This window comes from Prinia subflava, chromosome 19, assembly GCF_021018805.1.
Source record: "Prinia subflava isolate CZ2003 ecotype Zambia chromosome 19, Cam_Psub_1.2, whole genome shotgun sequence".
Taxonomy (NCBI): Eukaryota; Metazoa; Chordata; class Aves; order Passeriformes; family Cisticolidae; genus Prinia; species Prinia subflava.
Genome location: NC_086265.1, coordinates 11,243,816 through 11,268,902, shown reverse-complemented (window position 1 = coordinate 11,268,902; position 25,087 = coordinate 11,243,816). Strand labels below are relative to the sequence as shown.

Below are 25,087 nucleotides of genomic sequence, written 5' to 3'. Positions count from 1 at the left end.
CTAGATTAGTAAAACACCTCCTCTGGATCCAACAGCAGACTGATAGGAAACACAGCCCACAGAAGCAGTCCCCGCAGATGGTGTGTTTTGAACTACTATTAATCTAGACAACCTTTTGCGATGTTCCAAGAGTTTGTCCAGGAATAAAATAGCATCCCCAAAATGCCCCAAAATAAAATAGCATCCCCAAAAGGATGGACGGAGCAGCCTCGGCAGCATCCGCGTCTCCCTTTGTCTTCCCCACCGAGCATCTCCCGGCAGAACAAGCCCGGCGGGAGGAGGAGGCGCCTCGGGGGCAGCGGGGCTGCCCGGCCCCGGGGAGGCGGCAGCCGAGCCCCGCAGTGCCGGAGCGCGGGGAGCCGGGGCGGGGCCGGGCGGGGCAGCGCGGACCCCCCGCCTCTCCCGGCGCCTCCCCCGGGCCGCAGCCCCGAGCCCGCCCGGCCCGGAGCGCGGCGGCGGCGCGGCCATGGGCTCCCGGCTGAGCCGGCAGAGCAGCCTGGAGGAGGAGAGCGCCGAGGAGCCCTGTCCCGGCAGGCTGGAGAGCGGCCGGGGCGACTTCCACCTCTCGTCGCTGCTCCTGCACCCGCAGAAGCTGCCCGGGGTGCTGCGGAAAGCCTCGCCCGCGCCCTACGTGCGGCGGGTGGGGTGGCTGCGGGAGATCCAGGCCACCATCCGCGAGCACAAGCGGGAGCACGCCGTGCACATCCTCCGGCTGCTGAGGAAGGTACCTGCGGCGGGAGCGGGCCCGGGCGGGGCGGGGCGGGGCAGGGCAGGACGGGGACAAAGGGCCGAGGGGCCGGGGCTGCAGCCCCCGCCCGGCGCTCGGACCGCGCTGCAGGAGCCCCCTCGCCGGCGCTGGGGTCCGCAGCCCTCCTTGGCGGGGCTCTTTGTGCTGCCTGTCTCCGCTCCGTGCCCTGGTCCCCACCGTGCCGGGCGACACCAGGCACCTCCCCGAGCCGCAGCCTGGCCCGGCCGCCGGGGCTGCGAGCGGGAGTGCGCTCTGCACGCAGGAGAAGGGGGCTCCGAGCTCGGGCTGGGCTCATCCACAGCCCTCCGTGCCAGCCCGCTGGCGCTCCGTGCTCAGGAGCGATGCCCTCCAGAGAAAAGCCACTGCCGCCCCACTGCCACCACATCCCGTTATGCTACTCAGCCAGACTGACTGAGATGTGTCTGGGAAAGCCCAGAATGGTTTTGGAGGGGACCTCTGGGACAAGGGAGGCTGAGAGGAGAGGTAAAGGGGTCAGTGTATCAGTGGGAGCATGTTTCTGTCTGCCGCCATTCAGGAACAGAGCAGCCAGTGTGCAGACAGTGTGGTGCCAAAGTGATGCTGAGGACAGAGCCCTGCTGCTGGAGCAGAGCCATCTCCTTCATCACCCACTGCTACCATCCCTTTCCAGCCAAACTCAGCTCTGTAATAACTGGTAGCACAGGGGACAAAGCTACCTCAGCTATGGACATCAAACACCATCAGTCTGTAGCTTATCATGTTGCTTCATTGGATAGTGATCTACTTCATCTTGGGATCATTCCTTATTTCTTGCCTTAGTAGCAAGTGGGTGTGAGTGCAGTGGAGCAGGGACTGGCTGGCTGGATGCTTGTTCACCCACACCACCAGCTGCAGGGAGCTGCAGGAACAGCCCTGTCTGCCCTGCGTGTCCATTTACAGCACGTCTGACAGTGGTGCTGGCTGCCCTGGGCTGCCAGGAAGCTGCACACTCACAAGTAAGAATTCACAGGACCAAAAATTACATCTCTGCTTTTGCTGTCCACTACTTCAGCATTCACTTGAGGATTGTTACCAGCATCACACTCTTCTTGCCAGACATGTAGACAGATAAACTCACAGCAGACAAGCTCTGTGTGCACCAGTGTGGCAGACAAGGGTTGAATAAGATTTCGAAGGCAGTTTTGGAGAGCCCCTATGGCAATAAGCTTATGAAGAAAGAGAGGCGACCACTCACTTCATGGATGTGGTGATGCAACATAAACAGCACTACAGAATGTCATTTTCTGTAGTGCTCAGCACCTCTCCTGGAGACTGAAGCACTGAAACCCTCCACAGACCATGGACGTCTCCAGATCCATCTGTGAACAGGCAGGGTTTGAGTGCTAAGTCACAGGGCCATATGGAATGGAGGGTCATTTCTAAGCTCCTTTCAGGATCAGTTAAACACTTGGCTTCCCCACATCTGCGCTTGAGAATTACCATGTCCTGAACATTCACGTTTTGCCTGCTGCCTTTCCAGTTCCCTGTGCTATTCCTGGTCCCCATCTCTGCCTGCCCATGTTGAAATAGTGACTGTCTGTCCATCTGCTCACAACAGAACAGTGGGACATGCATCCTGTAATGATAGGAACCCATCAGCAACTCCCCAAAGCCTCTGCTTCATCCTCTGCTCAGAGGTTTCAGAGACAGAGGGTTTACACCACTAGCATGTACCACAGCCCCAGCTGTCACCCAGTCTGGGGTCATGCAATCACCACCAGTCCTGCTCACATGTCCAGTGTCAGCTTCAGATCAGCCTTTTTCCTCATGTCCAAGTTTTCCTCCCTGCACAGCTGCATTCACCCCCTTGGTCCCCAGCTGCCCCTCCTTACCTGGGCAGTGTCGTGCTCTCGGGAGTCAGGGATTAGTGTGTCCCACGTGAGGGGCTGTTTGCTGCCTGTAAAAAGAGAGACACCTTGTTCACTCTGGTGGGCAGGGAGGGTATTTAACACCACACCTCATCACTGTGCCCTGGGCCAGGTGCAAACACTCCAGGGAAGGCTGAGAAATGGTGGGGCAGGAACTGCGGCCTCCCCAGGTGAGCAGACAGCTCTGACAGACCGGAGGACAAGGATCCTGTGTGTGCCTCCTGCTGCTCCCAGCACACTCCCCCTGCCCAGCCCTGCAGGTGCACCCTGCTCAGGTATCTGCCAGTGGGTTTTGACCTGTGGTCTGCAGACTTCAAAAGGCTGCAGGCTGCTCCTAGGATGTTCAGAGGGCGTGATAACGTAAAGCAAGCAAGCCAGGCAGAAGCAGCTCCCCCAACAGAGATGTGAGATCCCAGCATTTGAGAAGACTGCAGGGAGAACAGCTCCAAACCACAGGTGCATGCACAGTGCTTTGTGCATGAGCACTTGGACAGCTCCACTGCACGTCACCTGCCCCAGAAACACCCACCAGCAGAAGCAGATCAGCTTTCCTGCTGATCGAGGTGGGCATCACTCAGCTGAAGCCCAGGGAGACATTAGACTTACACCAGCAAAAAGTCTGGTATAATCTGTTTTCCCTGTGCTGAGACAATGGCAAAGTGTCATCTATAAGACAACAGCACTAAGCCAACTGAACTGGCAAGAGTTATAATATTCTGCTGTCTGCAGCCTCCCTTTAGGTGGTACAAAATTTTCCAAGAAATGAGAGAGAGAGGGAGGGAGACAGGGAAATAAGTAAGATGAGCCGAAAATGCCTCTGGGCTAAGAATTTATGGAATATCAATGTGAAGTGAATATTTACAGCTATATTACTTACAAAACCCTCGCAGGCAGGATTTATAATGGGAATGCAGATTCATCTTAATGGTGTAGCTCCAACTGGGGGAGTTTAATTACTGCTCTGACATCCACTGCTGCATGCCCAGCCATGCCATGCTCACAGCAGCTTTCTCCATCTGTGCACATTGCACTTGGTGTGGGAGGCTCCATTTCCCTGAAGCCTTATGGTTAAGGGAGACACTGGCAGGATGCCTTGGTAGGCTCCTGGCCCATGTCCAGCTGTGGCTGTCTGTCCTTCAGGACTGATCCACTGCTTGGGTTCCTTGCCTGCTTACGGGTGTCATTTGTGTGCACAGAGTGATGGGGCTGGGGCTGTAATGTATTTAATTTATTCTCCCTCTCTGAGTCTCTAGCCAGGGTCTCTTTTGGATTGTGTTTTCTGCTCAATCCAGCATATCCAGAGCAGGATGGAGCACTGGCTTTGATTGGTGCTTAGAGTTAAGATCCCAAACCTCTGCCAGCTATGGCTCTGTCCCTGTTGGAGATGTACGTGCATACATCCAGCTTTTTTTCCCTCTCTCACTCCATTTTTTTTTTAGCTCTCAGTCACTGGGTGGTGCCTGAAACACACACTCAGTAGAGCAGTGTGAACATATGGGGCACACATTTGCTTATTCATTTCTCCTGTCAGCCACATTCAGAATGGGGAGAAGACTTCCACCCTTAGCTGAGCCCTCCTTATCAACTGAATCAAACCCAGCACTATCCCTACCAGGAACTTTTTCTGTTCTACTTTTCTACTCCTAGGTTTTTTGGTTTGTTTTTTTGTTTTTTGGGGGTTTTTTTGCCCCTATGGCACTTTCATGTGAATATGTGATCTCTTTTTCTCACATTTTTTTAAAATTTTGTTTGTTTTTCACAGCTCTGGGGTACCTTCTGATTATAATAACTGTGTCAATATATTAGCTCATTGCTTTCCTCTTAGCAAGAAACAGCTTCGTTCTTTGCAGTATCATGCATCTGACCCTGGGGAGGTTGTTTGTCCCCAAAGATGCCGAGGTTTCCTCCAAAGGTGCCCCATCCCCTGATCCACACAGATAAGTTGCATGGACCACAGATGTTCCCCTAACTCACACCGTGGAAGATGGAAGAGGAGTTCCTCTAACTGGGGTGTAAAGCCACCTCTACATTCACCATTGCACCCCATTGCTTAGTTCTTACTGCAAAATTCACAGCACAGCTAAACTCACACAGATGGGCAGGAGTTCTGCTCAGCCAGCCAGCACCAGGGCATATGGCAGCATCTAAATACCTGAGAAAGGTGTGATTCTTCCAGAAAAGAGATTGGAGAAGCAGCTTTAGAGCCAGCCTTCCTGCTTGGCTTCCTCAGCAGATTCACACATAGAGGCTGACAAAACTGTGTTCCTCTGAAGTTAATTCTCTCCAGGCTCCAGCCAGCCTGAAAATGATAGAATTCTCACCTTCCTGTGGTAGGTGGAAATAAGGTGGTCAGCCCTAGGCTGAGTAGCTCAAATTAACACTGCATCTCATTCAGCCCCTGCTGCCTGCACCCCCAGCACAGGAATGCTGGGTCAGGCTGCTTCACCTCTGCTGGATAATTTCCTGTGCTGGGCATCCAGCTGGCACCACATCAGATTTATCTTCTGGTTTCAGAACAGCCCATGGATACAGCTCGGTGTGCCTGACTCTCTGTTTGTATTGTAGGACCTAGGACTGGAAGGAACATTTCTCAATGAAGTGCTCTACAAAAATGCAACTTTCCTCAACTTGGTGGACCCCATCTCCCATGACCTGCTGATGAGCCTTGCTAGAGACCTGCAGTGTCCCAAAAAGGTAAATTCTCCCTCAGCTCAGTGAATATTTTGTGGCCCAGCACTGATGCAGAGAGCCCTACGGGGGCAGCTGGTGCTGCAGTCAGCCCTGCAGAGCCAGGCTGTGTGTGCCCTGGGAGTGGCAGCAGATGGGTTTTGGGGCATATTTCTGTAGAAATCAGCTCAAACTACCTCAGAACATGAATGCAGCTGAAGGAGGTTATGTGCACAGATATTAGGAAATCACTTTTTGTGCCCATAATAAACTTAGTGCCAGGGCAGAGAGCCATAATCACTGGTGTCACAGAGGTTCACAGAGAGCTCATGGGGCTGCAGAGGAGAGCAGAGATCTCTGCAGAAAAGCCACCTCTCTCTTCCTGGGCCTTCTGCCATATGTAACTACCTCAACCCAGCATTGTTTCCCCCCATAAATTCTCAGAGTTCCCCTTAGAGAAAGGTGCTGTAGGAATATATTACCACTGGGGTTCAGAAAGTAAATGTTATGTGCTCAGTATCCCTGCATGCTCCAGCACTTTCCTTCAGAGGATGAGGAGAGCAGAGGGAGAAAGGCAGGGCTGAGAACAGACAAACATCACAGATGTCCCAGTCCCACTGCAACAACCAGCATCTATTTCTGTTACCCTTTGCCACCACAAACACTTGCATTTGCAACGTATCCATTTGCTCATTAGGCTTGGCAAGTATCATGTTTGCTTTATAAGGAGAGGAGCAGAGTGAATTTCTTTATTCAAAGAGAGATATTAAGAACACACAGCCCAGAGCAAGCAGCAGTGCCCCAGGGAATACACTGAATGCCTGATGTAGATTAGTGGCATTTCTAACCTTGTTCTGCTGTCTCCTGAGGCTCACTGATAACAATTAACCAGTCATGTCTCAATAGACAAACCACATTTAGCCAAAGTTTAATCATCATTATTGGGCTGCAGTGCAGCCTGAAAAGAGAAGTCTTTCCAAGTGTAATGTCTGTAATTCGTGTGAGCATAGGAAGGAGGGGTGGGCTGTAGCAGTAGTGTCTCTTTAACCACACTTCACTTGACCTCATCTCCAGCTGTTCTTCCAGACCATCTCCAAGCCCGTGCTGTGCAGTGCCCTCAGGGCAGGCAGCAGGAGGGGATCTCACTCTAATGCAGTAGCCCTGTGTTTGGCAGATAACACATCACCATTTTTGTACACTTCCTTATACCCCCACTCTGGTTTCATGCCTTATGGATGCACTGACACACGTACCATAACATCAGAAATTATTTTCCCCATTCCTAAGGAAGATGTTGAGTTGCCCTTCAAAGCCAACAGAAGTTTATTTAAGTGGTTGTAGAAATTCAATAGAATTGTAGAAATTCACCTACAGCACCAGGAGCCTTCCCAGAACAACCAGACCACGTCCCCTCTCCAACCCTGGCTGAGCATCTGGTGGGTGTAACTGCATTACAGGCAAGCAGGCTGAGTGCAATTCCCAGTCTGTCAGTGGAAATTAAATCACTGAGGACACAGGAAAGAGCAGGAGGGTAACTGTCAGCTGTGAGCCAACAATTGCTCGCAGAGCTTTGTGCCAGCTGCTGCACTGGAGCCTGGTGTGCACGTGCACCCACTTGGAGAGCTTTGCTGTTGTGGGTGACAGCAGAGTGCCAGCTGCAGCCCTGCCAGCACAGCAGGAGTCTGGAGCAGGGCACCCCAGCCAAAGGCATGGGCCAGTCCCTGTGGGGCTCCTAGGGAAGCTGGGGTGGGGATCGGGGGTGCTCAGCTGAGCAGAAGGCTGGGATCCCTCTCCCCTTGGCACAGGAGAATTGGCACACGCTGGCACTGCATCGCTGGGGAGTTCAGCTGATTCAGGGACTGCTGGGCAAAGTCACAGTGCAGCTGTTGGCCCCAGTGCAGTGCTGTAACCACTCACAGTAAGGAATCGGTCAGTGCATTCCCTGACAGCTTTACCGGGTGTTAACCCATCAAATCCCTAAATGCACACGTGGGACCATGGCTGGAGGGCTGAGGGCTGGAAATGCAGGTGTCTGACAGCAATTGGAAAATACAATGGAGAAGGCAGAAGTCCCAGCCTTCAGCAGCTGCCATTTGCCATTGTGCTTCAGCAGAGGAAGAGGTTCTGTTCCAAGTCATGGCACTAAAGAACATGAGCAAAAATAACCCAGGAAGGCAGCAGCCATGTGGGTGCCTTCTCTTCCTGATGAGTTAGTGCAGAGGCAGGAGGGCACTGCTGGCTTTGGAAGCTCCCAAACTGAAACCTCCAGTAGCAGAGTGGACTGCAAGGAAGAAAGATGGACTATGGGGAAGTAGCCAAAGCTCCCTGTCCTTTCATCTCCCAAATGGAGCACAGGAGGCTGTGGAGTCAGGGTGCTCCTGCAGGAGGAGCAAGAAGCACCTTGGGGATGGGGCAAGGGTGCCAGTTCCTGCCCTTTCCACATCAGGGGATCAGATGGTCCAGAGACAGTCTGGGGAAGCATGACAACAAGGCAATTAGTAGAAATTTAGCACTGTCTTGTAACACAAAGTTACACCGTGTAGGGGTCCCTGCAACAGAGCATTGTCAGTCACCCCTGCCACAGCCCTAGGAAATGAACCCCTCTTGGGAGTTTCACTTGTTCCTGGGTAGGCTGGGAAATTGTAGCCCTGCTCTGGGCAGGAACGTGCTGGCTGGGCTGGGGTTCCTCCTGGCAGTGCAGAACTCCTCCTGCTCCTCCTCCACCCCAGGAGGAGCTGGTGTGTGGCAGAGGCATCTCAGGCCTTCTCACCATTCCTCTCTTCATCTCCTCCTTACAAACATGACCCTGCCCCACTGCCATCTTTATGCCTTTCCCACCTGGCTCTGCCCTCCTCCTTTTCTCCCGTCCTGCTGTCAGTCTGAGCTGTCCCTTTGCTTTCAGGAATATGACCCCTGGAAATCCTCGGACAGGATCTGCAGGCAGCTCATTTACCACCTGACGCCGCACTCCAAGTGGCCCCGGCACGGGATGCCCCGCAGGAAGTCCCAAGTGTGGTAAGGACCTGGCAGGGCCTGTGGGTGGGCACAGAGGGGGATCTGCCTGGGCACACGGCAGCACCTGCACCCCAGCCTGCCACCAGTGCCCTCCTCAGGGAGAGCAGGACTGAAAACACTGCACAGCAGCTGCAGTGCAGCCTCGTCCAAAACCCAGCCCCAGCGCCCCTCCCTCTGATCTGTTCTGGTGTTTGCTCCTTTCTGTGGGGTGTTACAGTTCCTCACCCTCCCCAAAGTGCACTGAAATCAAAACCCCCAAGTGCACAGCATGGACAAACCCTCCTGCAGGGCTTGCAGGGTGTCTGGCCAGCCTGCAAAAACACCCACGTGCCAAACAGAGCTGTTCCCAGCTCTGCATCACAGCCTGGCCTGGTTTAAAGCTTCCCTGGCAGTGGGAAAGATCCCATTGCAAGGCACTGCCTCCAGCTGGTCACCCATTGAGCAGGATCCTCTCTGGGGTGGCTGGCAGGGAGGTGCCCATCCTTGTCACCTCACTTCTCTGCCAGCACCTGCAGAGTGCAGATGCACAGAGAACCCGACTCAGAGCGTGGTGGTCACTGATACTGCTGGATGGCAGCTGCTTTTCACCACTGCAGGTGTGCTCAGACACCCAGACTTGTTCCCTCCCTGACACTGGCTGGGTTTTTCTGCCCAGATAAAGAGCAATCCCCATGTCTTTTAAATCCACCCCTCCTCTTGTCATTTTCTTGGAGCAAACCCTGTTCCTGTGACACAGATCACCACTGCTGAAGAAAAGACAGAGAAGTGACTAAGAAAAGAGCTCATGTCAGCCCCATTGGCTTCACAGGAATAAATGCAGGATTGGATAAAAAGAAATGCAAAATCAGCAGCACTCTGGGAACGGCCTTGGGCTTTTCTGACGTTTTTGGTCTTTGATGTGTGTGCCAGCAACTTGAAATCCCCCATGGAATTTGACATTTCCATCATACCTTTCGTTCTGAGTCAAAGGCAAGTTCCCAGTGCATCTTAAGGAATAAAATCCCTAATACCACAATTTCCAGGCCAGGTGCCTCTTGCACCTGTAGCCCCATTTTGCCACTGGAGCTGAGCACTCCCAGTGCTCTCAGCCCCAGCACCCCACAGGGCAGCACTGCCTGTGCTGCTCTGCAGCTGCAGCCACAGCACAGGACTGAGCTCTCAGAGCTGAGCCCTTTTCCAGACCCACTCAATGACATTTTCCCTGCAGGATCCTGCAGAATACTGGAGATGCAGGATATAAATGGCAGTTCTGACCTCGTCCCTGTGCCCTCCCAAGATAAGTTTAAAGATAAAAAGTTCAGGACTCCAAACTCCTGCTTGCAGGCAAACCTCTTCTCCAGCTGGACTTGAGGATGAAGAGTCAAACTGGAAGTGTTCCCTGTGATTGCACAGCCTGGGGACAGCAGAGGACTGCAAACTGCTGCAAACCCAGTACTTAATAACAACAGAGAGCAGCTTTGTGGCCAGAGGAAGAGCTCTGGGTCCACTGAGCACCTCACATAGAGGGGTCAGGCCCCAAGTATTGGCAGGTACAGAACATCTGTGGGCACAAGCAGGGAGAGGGCAACAAGGCAATGTGCAATGGAGGGAAATAGAGCTCTAAAATGGGCTGCCCTGCCTGGCTACCACACCCAGTTACAATGTGTTACATAAGGCACAAATTAATTTTGATTAAATATTTAACAGCAGAGCTTCTTTTGAGTGTGGAAATGGAATGGTTTGCAGTTTGCAGCAGAAGATGCCTGCAGAGTTGGCATCAGAGGCCGCTGCAAGAAAATGGGTGTTGCCAGTAGCAGGAAGGCAAGAAATAGCTGCTTCATTTGGAGATCCCAAGGCCTGAGTTTGCTTAGGCAGGCTGTTTTTACAATCCAAATTCTCCACTTCCCTCTGCCTGCTAGTGGGAGTGTTTTACTGTAGTGTCTGTCTCAAACCCTGTGCCCTTGGCTTGCATCCTCCTGCTGCTGAGGTCCTGTAAAGAGCATGGGTGTACAGAAATACTTCGTAGGAATTTCTAAAATCCAGCGAGGGTTAAAGAAAGCAGGGAGGAATCTGTGCATGGGGACCACATTCAGAACCCAAATTCTCCTCTCCCTTTTGCAGCCTCCTGGGCTTTGGCATCTGGCTTTCACAGAGCTGATGCTGGACTCCCTTGTTCTCTGAAATGCAGTTTCTATTTTAGCATGTTAGATGGGTCCAGGAGATAATAAGCAAGCCCAGCCATACAGAGAGCTTGGAGCATCTGCCAGGTTTTAATTACATTTGTGCTGTTATGGAGATGTGGTCTGGGAGATGGAGAGGACCTGCAATACTGGATCCCACCCCAGGTGTTTGTCCCACTGCCAAACCAGTGGGTCACAAACAAACTAACAGCAATTACACCCCCAGCTCCTCTCAGTGGGACCCACATCCAGCAGGTACCAAGCTGAGCCACCCATGAGCAGCTAAAGCAAGAAGGATGAGATACATTTCTTCAAGCACTGCTGGTTCAGAGCACAGGCAGAGCCCATATAGAAATGTGGAAGGAGAAAATTCATTGCAGGTCCATGGGCTCAGTGCAACAGCAGCTGGAGGAGCAGGACACATCTAGCCCAGGCTCTGTCTGGTTTCTGTGCTTGCCTACACTGCTGAAGGTGAAGCTGGGAGGCAGCCTTGCCTCTGCATCCATGCCTGTGGGTTCCTTGGAGTGGCTGTATGCCTTGTACGAGGAAGGGGTGCAGTCCCCAGCTGTGCAGTCACCCAGAGAGGGTATTTCAGCTGCCTAGATGATGCTCAGACAAGTTTGCCACACTGAAAGGAAGGGGCTCCTTTCCTGCAAAATCCTGTCTCAGGTTTGCAGCCCCACTGGCTCTGCCCTACTTGGGTTGGCTGCCTAACCAAACCAGGAAGATGAGCTCTTGCAGATTCACTCTGCAGGTTTTTAAATTAAAAGCTCAAAAGCTGGAGGATAAGATTTCTGCAGCAGGGACTAGCATAACTACTGCACAATTTTCAGTCCTTTATATCCTAGAGGGAATTTAGTTTTAGCACCATTTTACAGTTGTATAGATCACTCCCACTTAACAAGCAGAATACATCCTAGAGTGTTGTATAACTGCAGCTTCCCTTTCTCATTAAATTGGTGTTCAGTGTGTAAAGAGTAATGGCTTAAGAAATGCTCCTTTATACAGACATATACCTTTTAGGCTATCAGTGCCACTTCTTTGGCATTTTGACAGATGCAGAACTTTTAGATGTTATTAGTTCTTGTCTTCAGAATTCCTGGGGCCTCTTGCCATGCTGAATTCAAGAAAACTGTCACCATCTGCTGCTAGAACAGGGCAGGACCCAGAGGGTGGATTATTTTCTGAGGGCCAGACACACTGGGCTGCAGTTCAGAGCAGAGAGGGAGAAGGGTATCAGGTGAAGACAGCCTTTGTCTGGAGAGCTGGATCACAGTCTGGTACTGTGATCAGGAAGCTCTGGATTACAACTGAGCTGCCTTGGCAAGGCCCTGTCAGGGAACCTTAATGCATCTTCCACTTGCATCCTCCCCAGAGCTGGCTACTTCAGAGTAACTGCTTCCTTTCCTGAGTGCAAAGGATCAAACCTGAACCCACAAAGCAGGCAGCAGACACAGCTTTGTGATGGTGACAAAAAGCCCCCCAGGTTTTTCACACAGTGGCTGTTCTGGAAGAGCAAAGGCAGTTGTGTGTATGGAGTTAACTCCCAAACCACAGGCATATGGCCTCTCCTCTTCACAAACCTCACCACAGCTTTACTTTGCTCATCTGAGCGAATTTCATCATGGCTAATCCAAAGTGGGTGGAGAGCAGAGTATCCCTTCTGGGCTCATTGCTCCCTTTCTGTTGTTGACGTGCATTCACCAGACATTGCAGCATTAGATGCACTTTTAAAATGCAGTGGAAGCACTTGTGTCTAGAGGACTTCAAGGAAACAGCTTTAAAGGGCTTCAGATCTTTTTTTTTTTCCTTGAAAACATCACTCAGCACTGAGGCTGACAGTGCTGGCAGATGAGATCCCAGCCTTCCCATGCCATGAGGAGAATATTAACTGCAGCTTCATGTCACCCTTATGCAACAGGGTAAACAGGCCCCATCATTCCTGCTTTAGTGAGGGGAAGCCAAGTCACTTAACTAAAGCCACATGGTAAACATCATATGGGAGTGCAGGAATGCCCCACACACTGTTCCAACAGGCTGCTGCTCACAGAGATGTCCCATGGACAGACACGGGCTGGTGGGTGAGTTGTGAGTTGTGAGTTGTGGACAGAGGCAGGAATTGTGCCCTCATCTTACAGTGCAGAGCATCCCAAACACTGCCCCTCAAGAGGCAGCAGCAAGAGGCCCAAACCTTTGGAAAGGCTGTCAGAGGTGGCAGGAAGGGTCACCCAGCAGCTTGACACTGCCCTGGCAGAGTCAGGAGTAAAATGGCCAAGACTGGCAGGCAGGAGAAGCAGGACAGTGAAATAACAGAGCCTGGGGGGAGGTGGTTGTTGAAAGCAGTCAGCAGAGACCTTGTGCCTTTGTGACCCTTACCCAGTCAAAGGTGTGACAAGGACATGGGCCAATACATCATATTTAAAGTGTGCAGCTTCATTCCCTGCTTTGCTAGGAGAGGCCTAATAATGAAGGAAAACAACCTGAGACCTTGGACAGATTAAGTAGCAGCAGGAGGAAGGCCAAGGGTTCACAGCTTTCTTGAACACACCTTCAAGGACAAAGTGACAGTAGAGGCAGGGAGAGAGGCACTCAGCTGCATCAACAACTCCAGATTTCCATGTCCCACCCCAGCTGCAGAGGGAATGAGACAGCAGAGGAGAAAGGCTGCCTTTGGCTCCTCTCCATGCTGGTCAAAAAAGCTGGACATGAGGATGGAGACATGACCAAGGGACTTCCTTTGGAAGTGACCTATTTGTGCACTTCCCCACCTTCACAGCAGGGCCAGGCCAGCCTCAGATCAGCTGGGGCTGGGTTAGTCTGGGTCAGTACTTTTGAGGCTTCTCTTTCCTTTTTCATGTTGCATTAGAGGCAGCTAAAGCCAACCCTGCACAGCAGCACCCTGTGCCACTGGGGAAGCAAAGCAAGCAGATTATGCTAAGTAGGCAATTAAAAAGCTCAGGATCCATCCCCTAAATCACTGCTCAAAGCAGGGAAGCCATCCAGACATGACTGAGGTTCTGTGCAAGAAAGAGCAGCTGAGAGATACCTGACTCATGGCTAATTAGGCACTGCTGGCAGTGCCTGTTAACGACAGAGGGGATTCACAGTAATGGGGATTTCTGGCATCAGCAAAGTTTTATATTTGGAGACAAGTTTAATGTGAAAAATAAAAGACAGAGGGGTAGGAAGCTGGTAATTCTCCAGAGAAATAGGCATGAAGTAGTGAGCATCCCTTGTTAGCAAAGTTCTTTCTGACTCTTACTGTGTCCTCCCAGCCTTTCTCCATAGCATGGAGACAAGGAAATGAGCTGGGACTCCAGGAGCTTCAACATTCTTGGGCTGCACGAGCTCCCCCAAACCCCACACAGCTAACAAGAGGCCAAACACCACTGTGACTGCTACAGGTCCCAACAGGGCAACACTCAGGAGCCATTACACCCCTTCCCTGCAGCCACCAAAGAATTCAGCTTTGGTGGGCAAGAAATTGATGGGATTCAGTGCTAACAAAAAACAAAAAAAAAAACAAAAACAAAAACAAAAAAAAAAAAAAAAAAAAAAAAAAAAAAAACAAAAAAACCAAATGTGCTGAGCCTGCAGCTTCATGGGCTCGAAGAAGGACCTGGAAGATGGCCTAAGGGTTAGTTGCCTCGGGACAGGTCCTGGAGACAAACTAGCAATTAATGTCATGTCTCCTAATTGTCCCATTTCAAGACAGCTCTGTATTTGCTTATGCTAGCTGAGTTCCCAGGAGGCTGGAACAGTGGCTGAGTGTTAGTGGAAAGAGGAAGATTTTTATCCCAAAATAAAGCCTGGGGAGGCACAAGATGGTCTCACCTCTTTCCCAGCCCACATTTCTCACTGAGAGGGTTTTTTTCCAGACACCCACAGGTCCCTCAGGCCCCTGCTCTGTCTGCACTGACCCAGGGTGGATCTCCCACAGCCAGGGAGTGCTGGTAGTGCCGGCTGAAGAGCAGAGCTGGCACCCAGGGAAGGGGGTAAGTGGCAGGGAGGGTGGAAGTAAGACTGCTTCCTTGTCCATGGGAGAAAGGCCAGACCCCAAAAAGTGATTTGGGAACAATGCAAAGTGAACCTTTCACATGAGAAACAAGGAGATGTACCTCAGCGAGCTCCCATCCCTCAGCAGGGCTGAACAAGGGTTGCAGGCAGGGTGCTGATCCCTTATAAACAGGACTTTGGGCCAACCCCACTCCTCACTGGATGCTGCATCCCCAGGCAGGCAGTAGGGGATGGGCTGCTGATTGCCCTTATTTCTTGCTCAAAGTTTCCAAGAATTTCTCACTTGCAGCCACTTCTCCAGCATCTGAGGGAGTGGGGGGTTGTTTCCTCTCCAAGCTTGCTGCAGAGAATACAAACACAGGCTGCTGCCCTGCATCCAGGGTCCAGATCCTCGTTAGATGCAAATCCTCACAATTACAAATGAGCACCAGTTGCAGAAGCAGCAGGCTAATCCAGCCCCCAGTGCTCTGCAGCCTCTGTCCACAAGTCCCACGGGCATCCAGAGCCACGTTGCTAAGTAGCTGTTGTATCCCACACAAAGGAAAAAAAGCCTTCTGCAGTCTTAAAGCCTGCTTCAAGTGCAGAAATTAGGGGATAATAGATGACCCATTTCCCTGGGAAGAAACCTAGTATTTTCTCAGCTGCTGCACAAGTGAGCTTGATGCCCTGTGCATCATGCCCCTCTTCCCCCCAAGAAATAGAGCTAAACAGAGCTCAAAAAAAATCAACTGTCAGATAATTCAGAGTGAAGCATCTACCCCCATCTCCTTGACCCATTTCTGACTGCACTCACATTTACCTCTGAAGCAGTGGGGAGAGTGGGCAGCTATTCTATGCCTTGCCCTAGAGATGGGATTTGGCTGTGCCTCTTGGAGCTGCACAGAAACACCGGGGAGGCGAGGAGGAGCCTGCCAGGGTTCACAGCATGCGTGGGGTGTTGTATCTCATGCTTCAGCACTTACCAGAGAGCTGAGAGCCTGGCTGCAGCACAGGGCTGTGTCCACCAGGATGGGGCTCCTACAGACACATCCCTGCAAGAGGCACTTTTATAGGCAAGAGAGCAGCTTAAACACAGGAGGGAGCCCCCAGTCCCGAGAGAGGAGGCCCGGAGTTACCCTGGCAGGTACAGCAATGAGGGCAAAAGGAAGCGGCAAAAAAACACAGGAAAGGAAAGAAAAACAAGGCAGCGAAGAGGGGAGGGCGGGCTCTGGCACAGCACGGGAGGGTTGAAGCACATTCAGCCAGGAGCAGTCCAGTCTGGAGAATCAATTAGGGGAAGATAATTTGTCTGCTTGATTAAAGCCTCCTTGGGGTGTTGGCTGGCTGCTGGGGAGAGCAGCAGCGGGTACCTGTGGGAGGGCACAGCTCGGTGTGTGCGGCACGGATCTGTGCCTTGGCGGCAGTGCCCGCACAGCACGGGAGGCAGGGACAGACCAGCACATCGGCGCTGTCTTTGAGGCTTTCCCCTTCAGTCATCACTGTCTGCACCCAGAGCCAGGCGGCTCCAGAGGGGACCCCAGGGCCTCTCAAGGCTTCCCCTGTTAGGAAAGCTGCAGACGAACAGGAGAACGGCACCTGCACGCCGAGAGCGGCGGCGCGGCCGGGCCGGCTCAGCCGTGCCCTCCAGCGGTCCCCGCTCCGGCCCGGCTCCCTGCCCCTCTCACAACCACTGCCCCGGAGCTCCAGGGAAAGGAACGTCTGAGGAGGCTTTGCACAGCCCGACACAAGGCTTAGGGCTGGGGAACGTGCCCCTGTGCTCGGGTCTCCTTTCTGTGTCCCCCACCCAGCCAGGATCTGCCGCGGCTCGACAGCGCTGGGGAGGAGAATTTCCAGGAGCCGCAGGCTGCGTTCATACAGAACAGGCACTGGAGTAGTTATTTCTATTGTTGTTGTTTCTATGCCTGTTTATTCTGTATTCCCCACACTCCCAAGAAAGCCTTATTCTAAACCTCTACAGGCCAGAGAAGGCTGCTGTACCTCTTGTTCCAGCCCCCTGTGGATACAGGGCACAGGTACCCTGTGCACTCAGGTTCACACTCCATTTCATTTCTGCCTGTTTCCCCTGACCCATACGAATGCACACCTGCCCTGTGCACTGGATGCTCTGTTCTGCTAGAACATCAAATAGATCAAACACCCAGATAAAATACCTAGCATGGCTGAAAGGATAACTCTTGTTGTGCGAGGGGAAACTTGAGAGATTTCCAGCTTTGAGGCTGGTCCCTGATAAATATCATACAAGATGAACCCTCCCTCTTTTGTGCTACACCACTGCCAGTGATTGGTGACAAACACCAAAACACACACATTGTTTTTTGAGAGAGTTGAAGAACTGTAGCTCCCAGACAGCCTGGGCATCAAGCATCCCTTGGATTAGCAGGAAAAGGGAGCCTTGCTCAGTGCCCCCCAGACCGCAGCATGCACAGTTCACAACTGCTGCTGCAGCAGGTGAAAGAACTGCACTGCTGCTACAAGCAGTGTGGTGGATTAATTCTTCACAGTCCCATCTCTGGGGCCCAGACAGTGGAGGGATATCAAGTACCATCCTCAAGGCCCTTTGGTGACCTCTCTCGTGTGCTCAGACCAATTAAAATTCCCCAGTAATCATCCCTGCTGTTTGACAGTACAGACAAGCACTGCTCCCCTTGCCCCTCCTGTGATCCACTGAGGTGTAGTGCGGGTCATCTGATGTGTAAATATTTAGTAATTTATACATTTTACTTACAACACTTTAGGTCTGAATAGAAGTTAATTCATGCTGTTACTAGCTCTCTGACACGAGAGCTCATTAGTCCAAATGCAGGCTTGCAGATACGGCTTCAGCCTTGCACAGTGAATTCCCATGGGAAACACAGGGACACACAGAAGTAGCCTGAGCAAAGTATTGCTAAACCCAGAGCAGGAATCTGTGGGCTTAAGAATTGACAGGGCAGGCCACGAGGTCTTTCTGCCTCATGCTCCTACAAAGAAGTGCAGCTGCAGGTTTGTGCCTGAATACGTCCACAACAGGCTTTGCCTGCTGCGGTGCACATTTACTCCCTTGTGTCAATACATGCTTATAGGGGATTATTAAGGGCTGAAACTTCTAGGATGCCATGAACTGCGTGTGTAAAGCAAAGCTACAGAGGCAGTGCCACCTCCTCTGCCCAGCTCCAGCAGCACCTGGCAGCACTGAGGCTGTAGGGACATTCTCACCTGCCATGGGAGCTCCTGCGGTGCTGCAGCCTCCTCCGAGGAAGTTGCATGTCCCCATGAACCCATTGCTTTCAGGGACTGGCTGTGCCACAGGTGTGCAGGACACTACAGAGAGCCAGACAGGAAGAGTGGGGACCTTCGAAGTGGTGGTTAATGTTTAACCCACCCTGATCCTCCCAAACTCATTAAGGCACCTACAGGACCCCCCTGAGCACATGGCTGGGGGTCCTGCTAGGGCTGCCATGTCCTTAAGGCAAGATGTGTCTGAAAGAGCAGCAAGATTAACACAATTTACCCTGTGGGATTGGGTTCTCCTATGTTACACCAACACACGTTTCTACTCAATTTTGCAATGAATCCCCCAGCAGCTCCTGCAGCCCCACAGTTCCCACTTCTCACAGCACTCTTACAAACCCACAGTCCATCATTAAGCTCCACACCACACTCCCTTTGCACCCCCAGCAGCCTCACGACACAGCTCTCCTACCTCCTCCTCACTCCCTTGGCCAGGCAGACAGTAAAAGAAATGCTGAAGCTATCTCTTGGCACCCTTGTGCCCTCCCCTCCTCCTCATAGCTGCAGCAGATCCCAGATGATCTGCTGACCACAGAGACCCAAATAGGCAGCCACTGGTGCTGCTCACTGACTAAGTGCTGCTTGCGAAGGCTTTTAAAGGGACACGCAGTGAATCCATTCCTGGAGTGCAGTTTGCCTACCTATTGTTTTCCTGATGAAACATCCATTTCTCAGAGGTTTAACACTGCTCTGCTCCATAGCACAGACCTTGGTATCCACCTGGGGAGGCGGCTCACAAACAGTCCCCACACAGTGTAAACCAGTGCTCTTGGAAAGTTTGCTTGCCTTGGTTATTTTTGCTTTCTATGCATGAGCGCCTGTTATGGGCACATACAGACAAACCCTCTGACATTTGCTAGCGGGAGACACTTTAGCAAGCTGTTTTTAGCCAGTTCTGCCAAAGTTCATGTGTGAGTGCTGAGAATACACAGCAAAGCCCCAGGCCAGTCTGCCCTGAGGTATGGTGCGAATGCTTGTTCCCCCAGTGAGCTCCATTAACCCTTTCCTTAGCATTCTAGCCCACGTTGTTAATGAGTTCTCCCTGTCCCAAGTGCGTGGCTGAGACAGATGGGAGCGCTCCCCTTAACAATCTCTCTGTCTCCCCTTCTCCACCAGCAGCCTGAAGACCAGCCTGCAGAAGAAGGTGAGCCAGGACTCCATGGATTTGTCCGGGATCCCCCTGACCATGCGGGATGTCCACCGCATGGCCTACTACCTGCAGAACAACGGGGCCCACCTCACCTCGGTGGACCTGAGCTTCACGGAGCTCAACGACGACATGGTGCGCCTGCTGCTGCCCTTCCTCTGGGCGCTCCCCAAGCTCACCCACCTGTCCCTCAACGGCAACCGCCTGACGCGGGCCACCATGAAGGAGCTCACTGACACCATGAAGGACATGAACAAGTTCCCCTGCCTGGCCTGGGTCGACCTCGGCAACAACGTGGACGTCTCCTCCATGCCGCAGCCGCTGCTGGTGGGCCTGCGCAAGCGCCTCAGCCAGCAGACCACGCTGCCGACCATCTATGAGGCGCTCGACTGCGACGCTGAGCTCGCCGGCGGGCACGAGGGCAGCCAGCCAGGGGATGAGGCTGCCGGAAGCGCCCCGCCACGTGCTCTTTCTCAGCAGGGCTGCGAGAGGTGACTGAACACGCCGGCATGCTGAGGCCACCCCAAGGAGAAGTTTTGAGTACGAACATCAAGCAGAGGGCCAGCTTGACCAGCTTCCCTTGGCTCTTTTCTCTCGCCTTCCCTGACATCTTCCCCCCCTCCTGCTGTGAGACAAAAGCCTGTTGTCCCCCCACAGCCTGCTCCGCTCCCTCCCCTCGCTGCCAAACCCATTGCCCACGTTCCAGAGAGGAACCGGTGACTTACAGTGAACCTGGTCCCCAGGCAGGGTCTCACTGGAAGACGGGAAAGGACCTGTCGGAGTCAAGAATATCCTCCAGCAGCCATTGGGTTGAGGGAAAGGGATTGGGGGGAACCTAAAACAGAAACAGGCTTGTAGTCTACTTCCCTTCTTCCTTTTCCTATGAACCTTGGAAACCTTGGGACCTGCAGCCTTGAGTGTGAAAGGAGGTACCCCAAGAGCCTAGTGCTGTGGAGCTTAGTGGAAGGGCTCAGAGGCCAGAGCTGGAGCCCGGCAGTGTGTCTCCCTCTTGTGTCTGGCTCCTTTTGTTTTGTTTTTTTCCTATTGTGTGTTTTGTATGAACGTCTGAACAAAGGGACCTGGTCAGAGACCATTGGATCACATAGGCTGGGGCGGACACATGGCTTGGAACTGCAGCATCAGGATATTTGCTGTGTGACCGGGGTGAGAGGGAGGGGAAGGAGGTATGTGTTGGTGGGAGCATGGGGGATGGGATGAGTGGGGATGGGGTTGGGAGGAGGGGGGAGGGGAACGGTCTTGTGGATTAGTAGGATTGGTTTCAAAAAGTGTGCTTTTGTACTGAAATTACACGTTCCAAGGTACTACAACTGCAAGTTCCAAGTGAAATTGAGGAGAAGCTGGCAGCTCAGCACCTAACTGTGGCATGAGAGGAGCGAGCAGTGAGTGTGCCAGAGGTGGGCACCTCCCCATGGGAAGAGCAAAGCTTTGGCTCCTGGTGGACATTGCTCACCTCGGAACGCAGCCGCAGCGCCATCTCCAACGCTGGCCAAAAACCAAGCCACTGATGCAGAATTGCCAGTGTTCTCCACATTGCTCATGCTCTATGTAAACATAATAAAGAGTTCTCTTGGACGTGAGCGTGAAGTACTTCCGAGTCTGAGTATCTGGGTTGTTTGCAGAGCTTGGAAGATGGAGCAGAGCCCTCGTGCAGTGCCTGAGGGACAGGATCAGAGCCATTCCCACTGGGGAGTTTGTTCATTCCTCTAAGGAAAGAGAAGCATGGATGTTCATTGTGGTAGGCTGCCATACTTTGTATTGCAAGGGGCTGGTGGAAATAACCTGATGAGATTTAGCTGATAATCAATTATCTGTTCCCACAGGAATTCAGAGTGGATGAGTTTTTGAAAGAGTTAAAAGTTAAAGAAATGAGACATATTTAAGAAAACATAAAAATCCTCACCCTTCTAAATTAACAATGGTAACTTTGCTTCCTCTGCTGATTGTCTCTGTAAGTCTCAGAGCAACACATATAAACAACACTCACCTGAAAACAACCCAAATTCACATGGAATAGATATACCTTTCATGCTCTTTACTAATTTCACAAGACATTGCGGGAAGTAAATTGGTGATATTTTTCAAGTGATCTATTCCCTTCAGACCAAGAGTGTGAGGACACTGGAAGGTATTGGTGCCTCTGATCAACCACCAAAAGCTCCAAATAAAACCAGCTCCCCGAGGAAGAAAGGTGGGATTAGACACTGTGCTGAGCATTACAGTCTGACACTGCAAATGCTGGACCCAGTCCTATCTGCACTCCAGTCACAGGTGCAGGACCTCAAAACCTTCATGTTAACCTGCACAAAGGTCACCACCTGCTCTCTTCTCATGACTCATTTTTCCCTTCTCAGTGTAGTATCTTTACAAATCATAAAATTGCTTCAGTTGGAAAAGACCTTTGAGGTCGTGGAGTCCAAACATGACCCAGCACTGCCAAGCCCACCACTGAACCACGTCCCTGAGTGCCACAGCTGCACCTCTCCTACATAACTCCAGGGATGGTGACTCAGCCACTGCCCTGGACATCTGTTCAATGCTGACAACCCAGTCCTGCTGGCCACACTCTGGCATATACAAGCCAGGATGCCACTGGCCTTTTCCACTCAGCAGCTTTCCAGCTGCTCCTCCCCAAGCCTGGGCTCCTGTTTGGGGTTGTTGTGACCCAGGTGCAGAACCTGGCACACGGCCTTGTTGGACCTCACACAATTGTCCTTGGAGCATCAACTCCAGTCTGTCCAAACCCTTCTGCAGAGCCTTCCCACCCCCCAGCAGATCAACATTCCCACCCAACTCGGTGTCATCTGTGAATTCAGCTGAGGATGGCCTCGATCCCCTCATCCAGATAATCGATAAAGGCATTAAACAGAACTGGCCCCAATCCTGAGCCCTGGGGAACCCCACTAGTGACCAGCTGGCTGCAATTCCTTTTACCACCACTCTCCACACTCAGCTCTTTGTTTCCTTCCCTGCTGTGGAAGAGATGGTATTATTTTTTCCTTCCAAAATACCTTTCATCAAAAATGAAAAGTATTTCAAGTGTCAGCAAGATCTGCTTAAACTCTTACAGTCTAAGCAGAGCAGCACTCTGCTCTGTGCCAAGAAGAGAACTCGGGCACAAAGCATTTAAATGAAGGCTTGGAGCTGCCTGGTGAGGCAGTGCATATCTGCAAAGAGGGAGCAGTGCTGCTGAACATTTGGTCCTTGGCTCTGAGCACTGTCCCCCCAGGGTTCTGCATCGAGGCGTCTTCACAGCTTCTCCATAACAGCAACAACTCCCCAAAATGAGGTGAGACCCTCAGTGTGTAGTGCCCCCCTGCTCTTCCCTGCCAAGCCCCTGGCTCAGCCCCAGCCTGTTTCCAGCCCTGCTCAAAGCTGTGCTTTCACTCTGAGCTCTGCTACCCAGCAGGACAGGGATGAAACATTCAGCCCCTTGCAGAGGAATTCTGTGCCAATCCCTGGCAATGCCACCTGCCAGCTGGCAACTCCAGGATCTGGAGATAAAGCAGGAAACACGCTGGTTCAGCTGAGCAGCTGTGGCATGCATGTTTATTCCTCTATATGCACTTGGTGGCTTTGCCACAGAAAGCTCCCTATGGAGAACTGGTTGTGAATAAATATGTGAAAATGCAAATTATGTAGTCCTGCCGCTGCTTCTTGGATGAACTTTGGTGGGCTGTAACTTAGCAGAAATGATTCCAGCACACCCAGCTCCTCCCCTCCAGCTCCTGATCACATGGATCGGTGGGGGGCTCTGGGCAGCACGCTGCATCCAGCTCCAAAGCTGGAAGTGCTCCTGGGCCCCCGACAGATGGGGCCTGGAGGCCCCAGATCTGCAATTGTAATAAAAGCTGAGTTCACCAACCAGAGAGGATGACACAAATGAAATGAGCCTTGCCTTGCACTGAATGAGAACGCTCAGGGCCCTCAAAGGGTATTAAAGAGATGAGCTGCTCGTTCAGGTCTCCTCACAGCCAGCCAGAGGGACCAGCTTAGTTCTGATGCCAAATCAGGGGGCACCTGCCCTGCAGTGAGCCTGTCTCCTGTCAGGTAACACAGCCAGCAGGACTGAACTCTCTCCTCAGGAGGTACCTGCTGGTGCAGGGCTGTAATCTCAGGTACTTAGAGCAGCACTCAGTGCCCAGACTTAGGCACCAGCCTCTCTCCACCATTTCAGTTTCCAGGCCCCCTCTCCCTGCAGATGCTCAGCCTGGGATGGGACCTGTGCAGCAGGAAGGGAGCTGAAGCTCACAGCCGGTACCACAGCCCTTCCCCACCCCGAGCTCCCAGCAGGGGATCAGTCTCAGCACAGCTCAGTGAGACATTCAGCACAGTGTTCTGGAAAGAGGGGTCACCAGGTGTAAAGCATCTCCCCTGAAGGTGCTGGTGAGCATTGTCAGCTGGGGCTCCACGGGCTCAGGCAGCAGCAGAGAGCCCCAGCAGCACCAGCCCACAGAGCCCAGCCACACACGGGGAGACAAGGAGCAGCACCACAGCTACTGAGGCCATTGGTGCCTGAGAGGGAAGGAGGAGCAGTGCTCCAACAGAAAAGCTCTTGTTCTCTCCCTGCCTAAGGGACAACACCTTCCTTGCACCTCCATCCTGTATTTCACCTCAGCTTTTGACAACAAAACCCAGGTGAGCATCTTGGCATGCTGCAGGTAGAATGTGCTGAGCACTGAGTTCAGCAGAACCTCCCTCAGTTCAGTGCCTCTGTCTAAATAAGTGGTAATTATTTTGTTGAGGCAAGGATGCAAAAAGCAGCTGGAAGCACAGGCTTGTCTAATCTATTTTTTATTTCACACACTTCAAAACCTGTCAAGGCCCTTTGCTTTTGTACTGCCAAGGCTCTTTTTTCAACTTATAATTCATCTCTCATCACAAGCACTAGGAAGATAAAGGAGTTGGCATTGTTTGGGGCAGGCTGACAAGCTCCTTAGTGGACAGCTGCTGACAAAGATGTCAAAAATATAAATTGTTTCATCTTAAGAAAACAAACAAGGGAAGATTAAACATTGCCTTTCGAGATTGCTCTGCTCCCTCCCAGAGGGCGTGATTCAAAGCTTGGAAGAGGCAAAGTGCCTCAATACAAACCCTGCTCACTGCGGTCCCTGGCAGTGCAGGTGAGAAGCCTCCAAGGGCAGCTGGCAGGAAGCCCAGCCACCCCAGCTGGGACATTATCCATCCATAAGGGAGCCTGTTTTGCAGTTTACTGCCCTTAAACAGGTGCTCTCAAAGCAGGTGCAGTAGCTGGTTTAAGGCTGCCAAGAGGCTGTTCACAAAACAATCCAGGCTGGAACCCTGCTAGCTGAGGGCAGTGCTCTGGAAGGCCACGACTGCATCTTGATCCCCTTTGAGGCACAAGTACTCTGTGGAGAGCTGCAGTTCCTCTCAGATCTGACAGCACCCCAGCTCAGTCATGCTGATTCCAAACCAGCCACAAAACACAATAACCACACAGGAACTCTGCTTCAGCAGAAAAGATCAGAGGAAAGTCAGCTTTTCTTCCATTTACTCCTTTTCCCATAGCCTGGCACTCTCCCTGGGGCATCCCAAGGGGCCTCAAAAGCAAGTGAACCTCAATGGCACTGACATTTCCTTCCACAGCAGCATCGGGTTCATTCTGCTTGCACACAGGGTGTGCCACAAAGGAAGAGAGATACTTTCCTGCTTTGTGATCAGCCAGTTCCTCAGCTTCTTGGGAGGGTTATTCCTCCCAGTCCATTCTTGTGTCAACCTGCCCCACATTGGACACAATGATGGGAAGCATTTGAAAAGCTATCAGAAATGACATGGGCCTTATTCACAACCTGTGTAATTCCCCACAAACACACAGTGTCTCAACAACAAAAACCTGGTACAAAAAATGGGGGAAAGGCCCTTTCCCAGACAAGCAGAGGCAGCTGCCTGTGGGTCTCCATGTCAGACTTGTGAGCAGAGCTTTGCTCCTGATCCCCTGAAACCTTTTGGTTTGCAGAGCCAAGTTTGATGTGTGCACCTTTGTCTGGACTCTGCTACAACTGAAAAACTGAGCAGCCACTGCCCATCCACTCCCTTCAACAGCAGGTATTTTGGGTTTTAGTGTTTCAGAAACTGCAATGGAAAGAGACCTAGGTGGAGGCCAAAGGAACAGGTTTGATGTGTAACCAGATACTCAGAG

The 25,087-nt window shown here is 52.1% G+C and overlaps 2 protein-coding genes across 4 annotated transcripts in view; one reads left to right on the top strand and one right to left on the bottom strand.

Annotated features, from left to right (window-relative positions):
* GGT1 (gamma-glutamyltransferase 1) overlaps positions 1-18,319 on the bottom strand; it is a 56,628-nt gene extending 38,309 nt beyond the window's left edge. The window contains exons 1-3 of one of the 2 annotated variants that reach the window (XM_063415623.1): positions 18,175-18,319; positions 17,688-17,792; positions 2,599-2,663 (exon numbers count right to left, since the gene is read on the bottom strand). The gene's annotated coding sequence lies outside the window, so the exon portion shown is untranslated. Of the gene's footprint in view, positions 1-2,598; positions 2,664-15,454; positions 15,614-17,687; positions 17,793-18,174 lie in introns of those variants that run through there. The other variant, XM_063415624.1, reaches the window with a different exon arrangement.
* LRRC75B (leucine rich repeat containing 75B) lies at positions 368-20,103 on the top strand. 2 transcript variants are annotated; one of them, XM_063415632.1, is made up of 4 exons: positions 368-724; positions 5,200-5,328; positions 8,204-8,316; positions 18,882-20,103. In XM_063415632.1, the coding sequence occupies exons 1-4, from the start codon at positions 467-469 to the stop codon at positions 19,402-19,404; spliced, it is 1,023 nt and encodes a 340-aa protein (XP_063271702.1). In that variant the 5' UTR covers positions 368-466; the 3' UTR covers positions 19,405-20,103. The 2 variants fall into 2 exon arrangements, with proteins under 2 accessions (XP_063271702.1, XP_063271701.1); XM_063415631.1 differs by having other exon boundaries at positions 370-724; positions 18,879-20,103.
* The last annotated feature ends 4,984 nt before the right edge of the window (positions 20,104-25,087 follow it).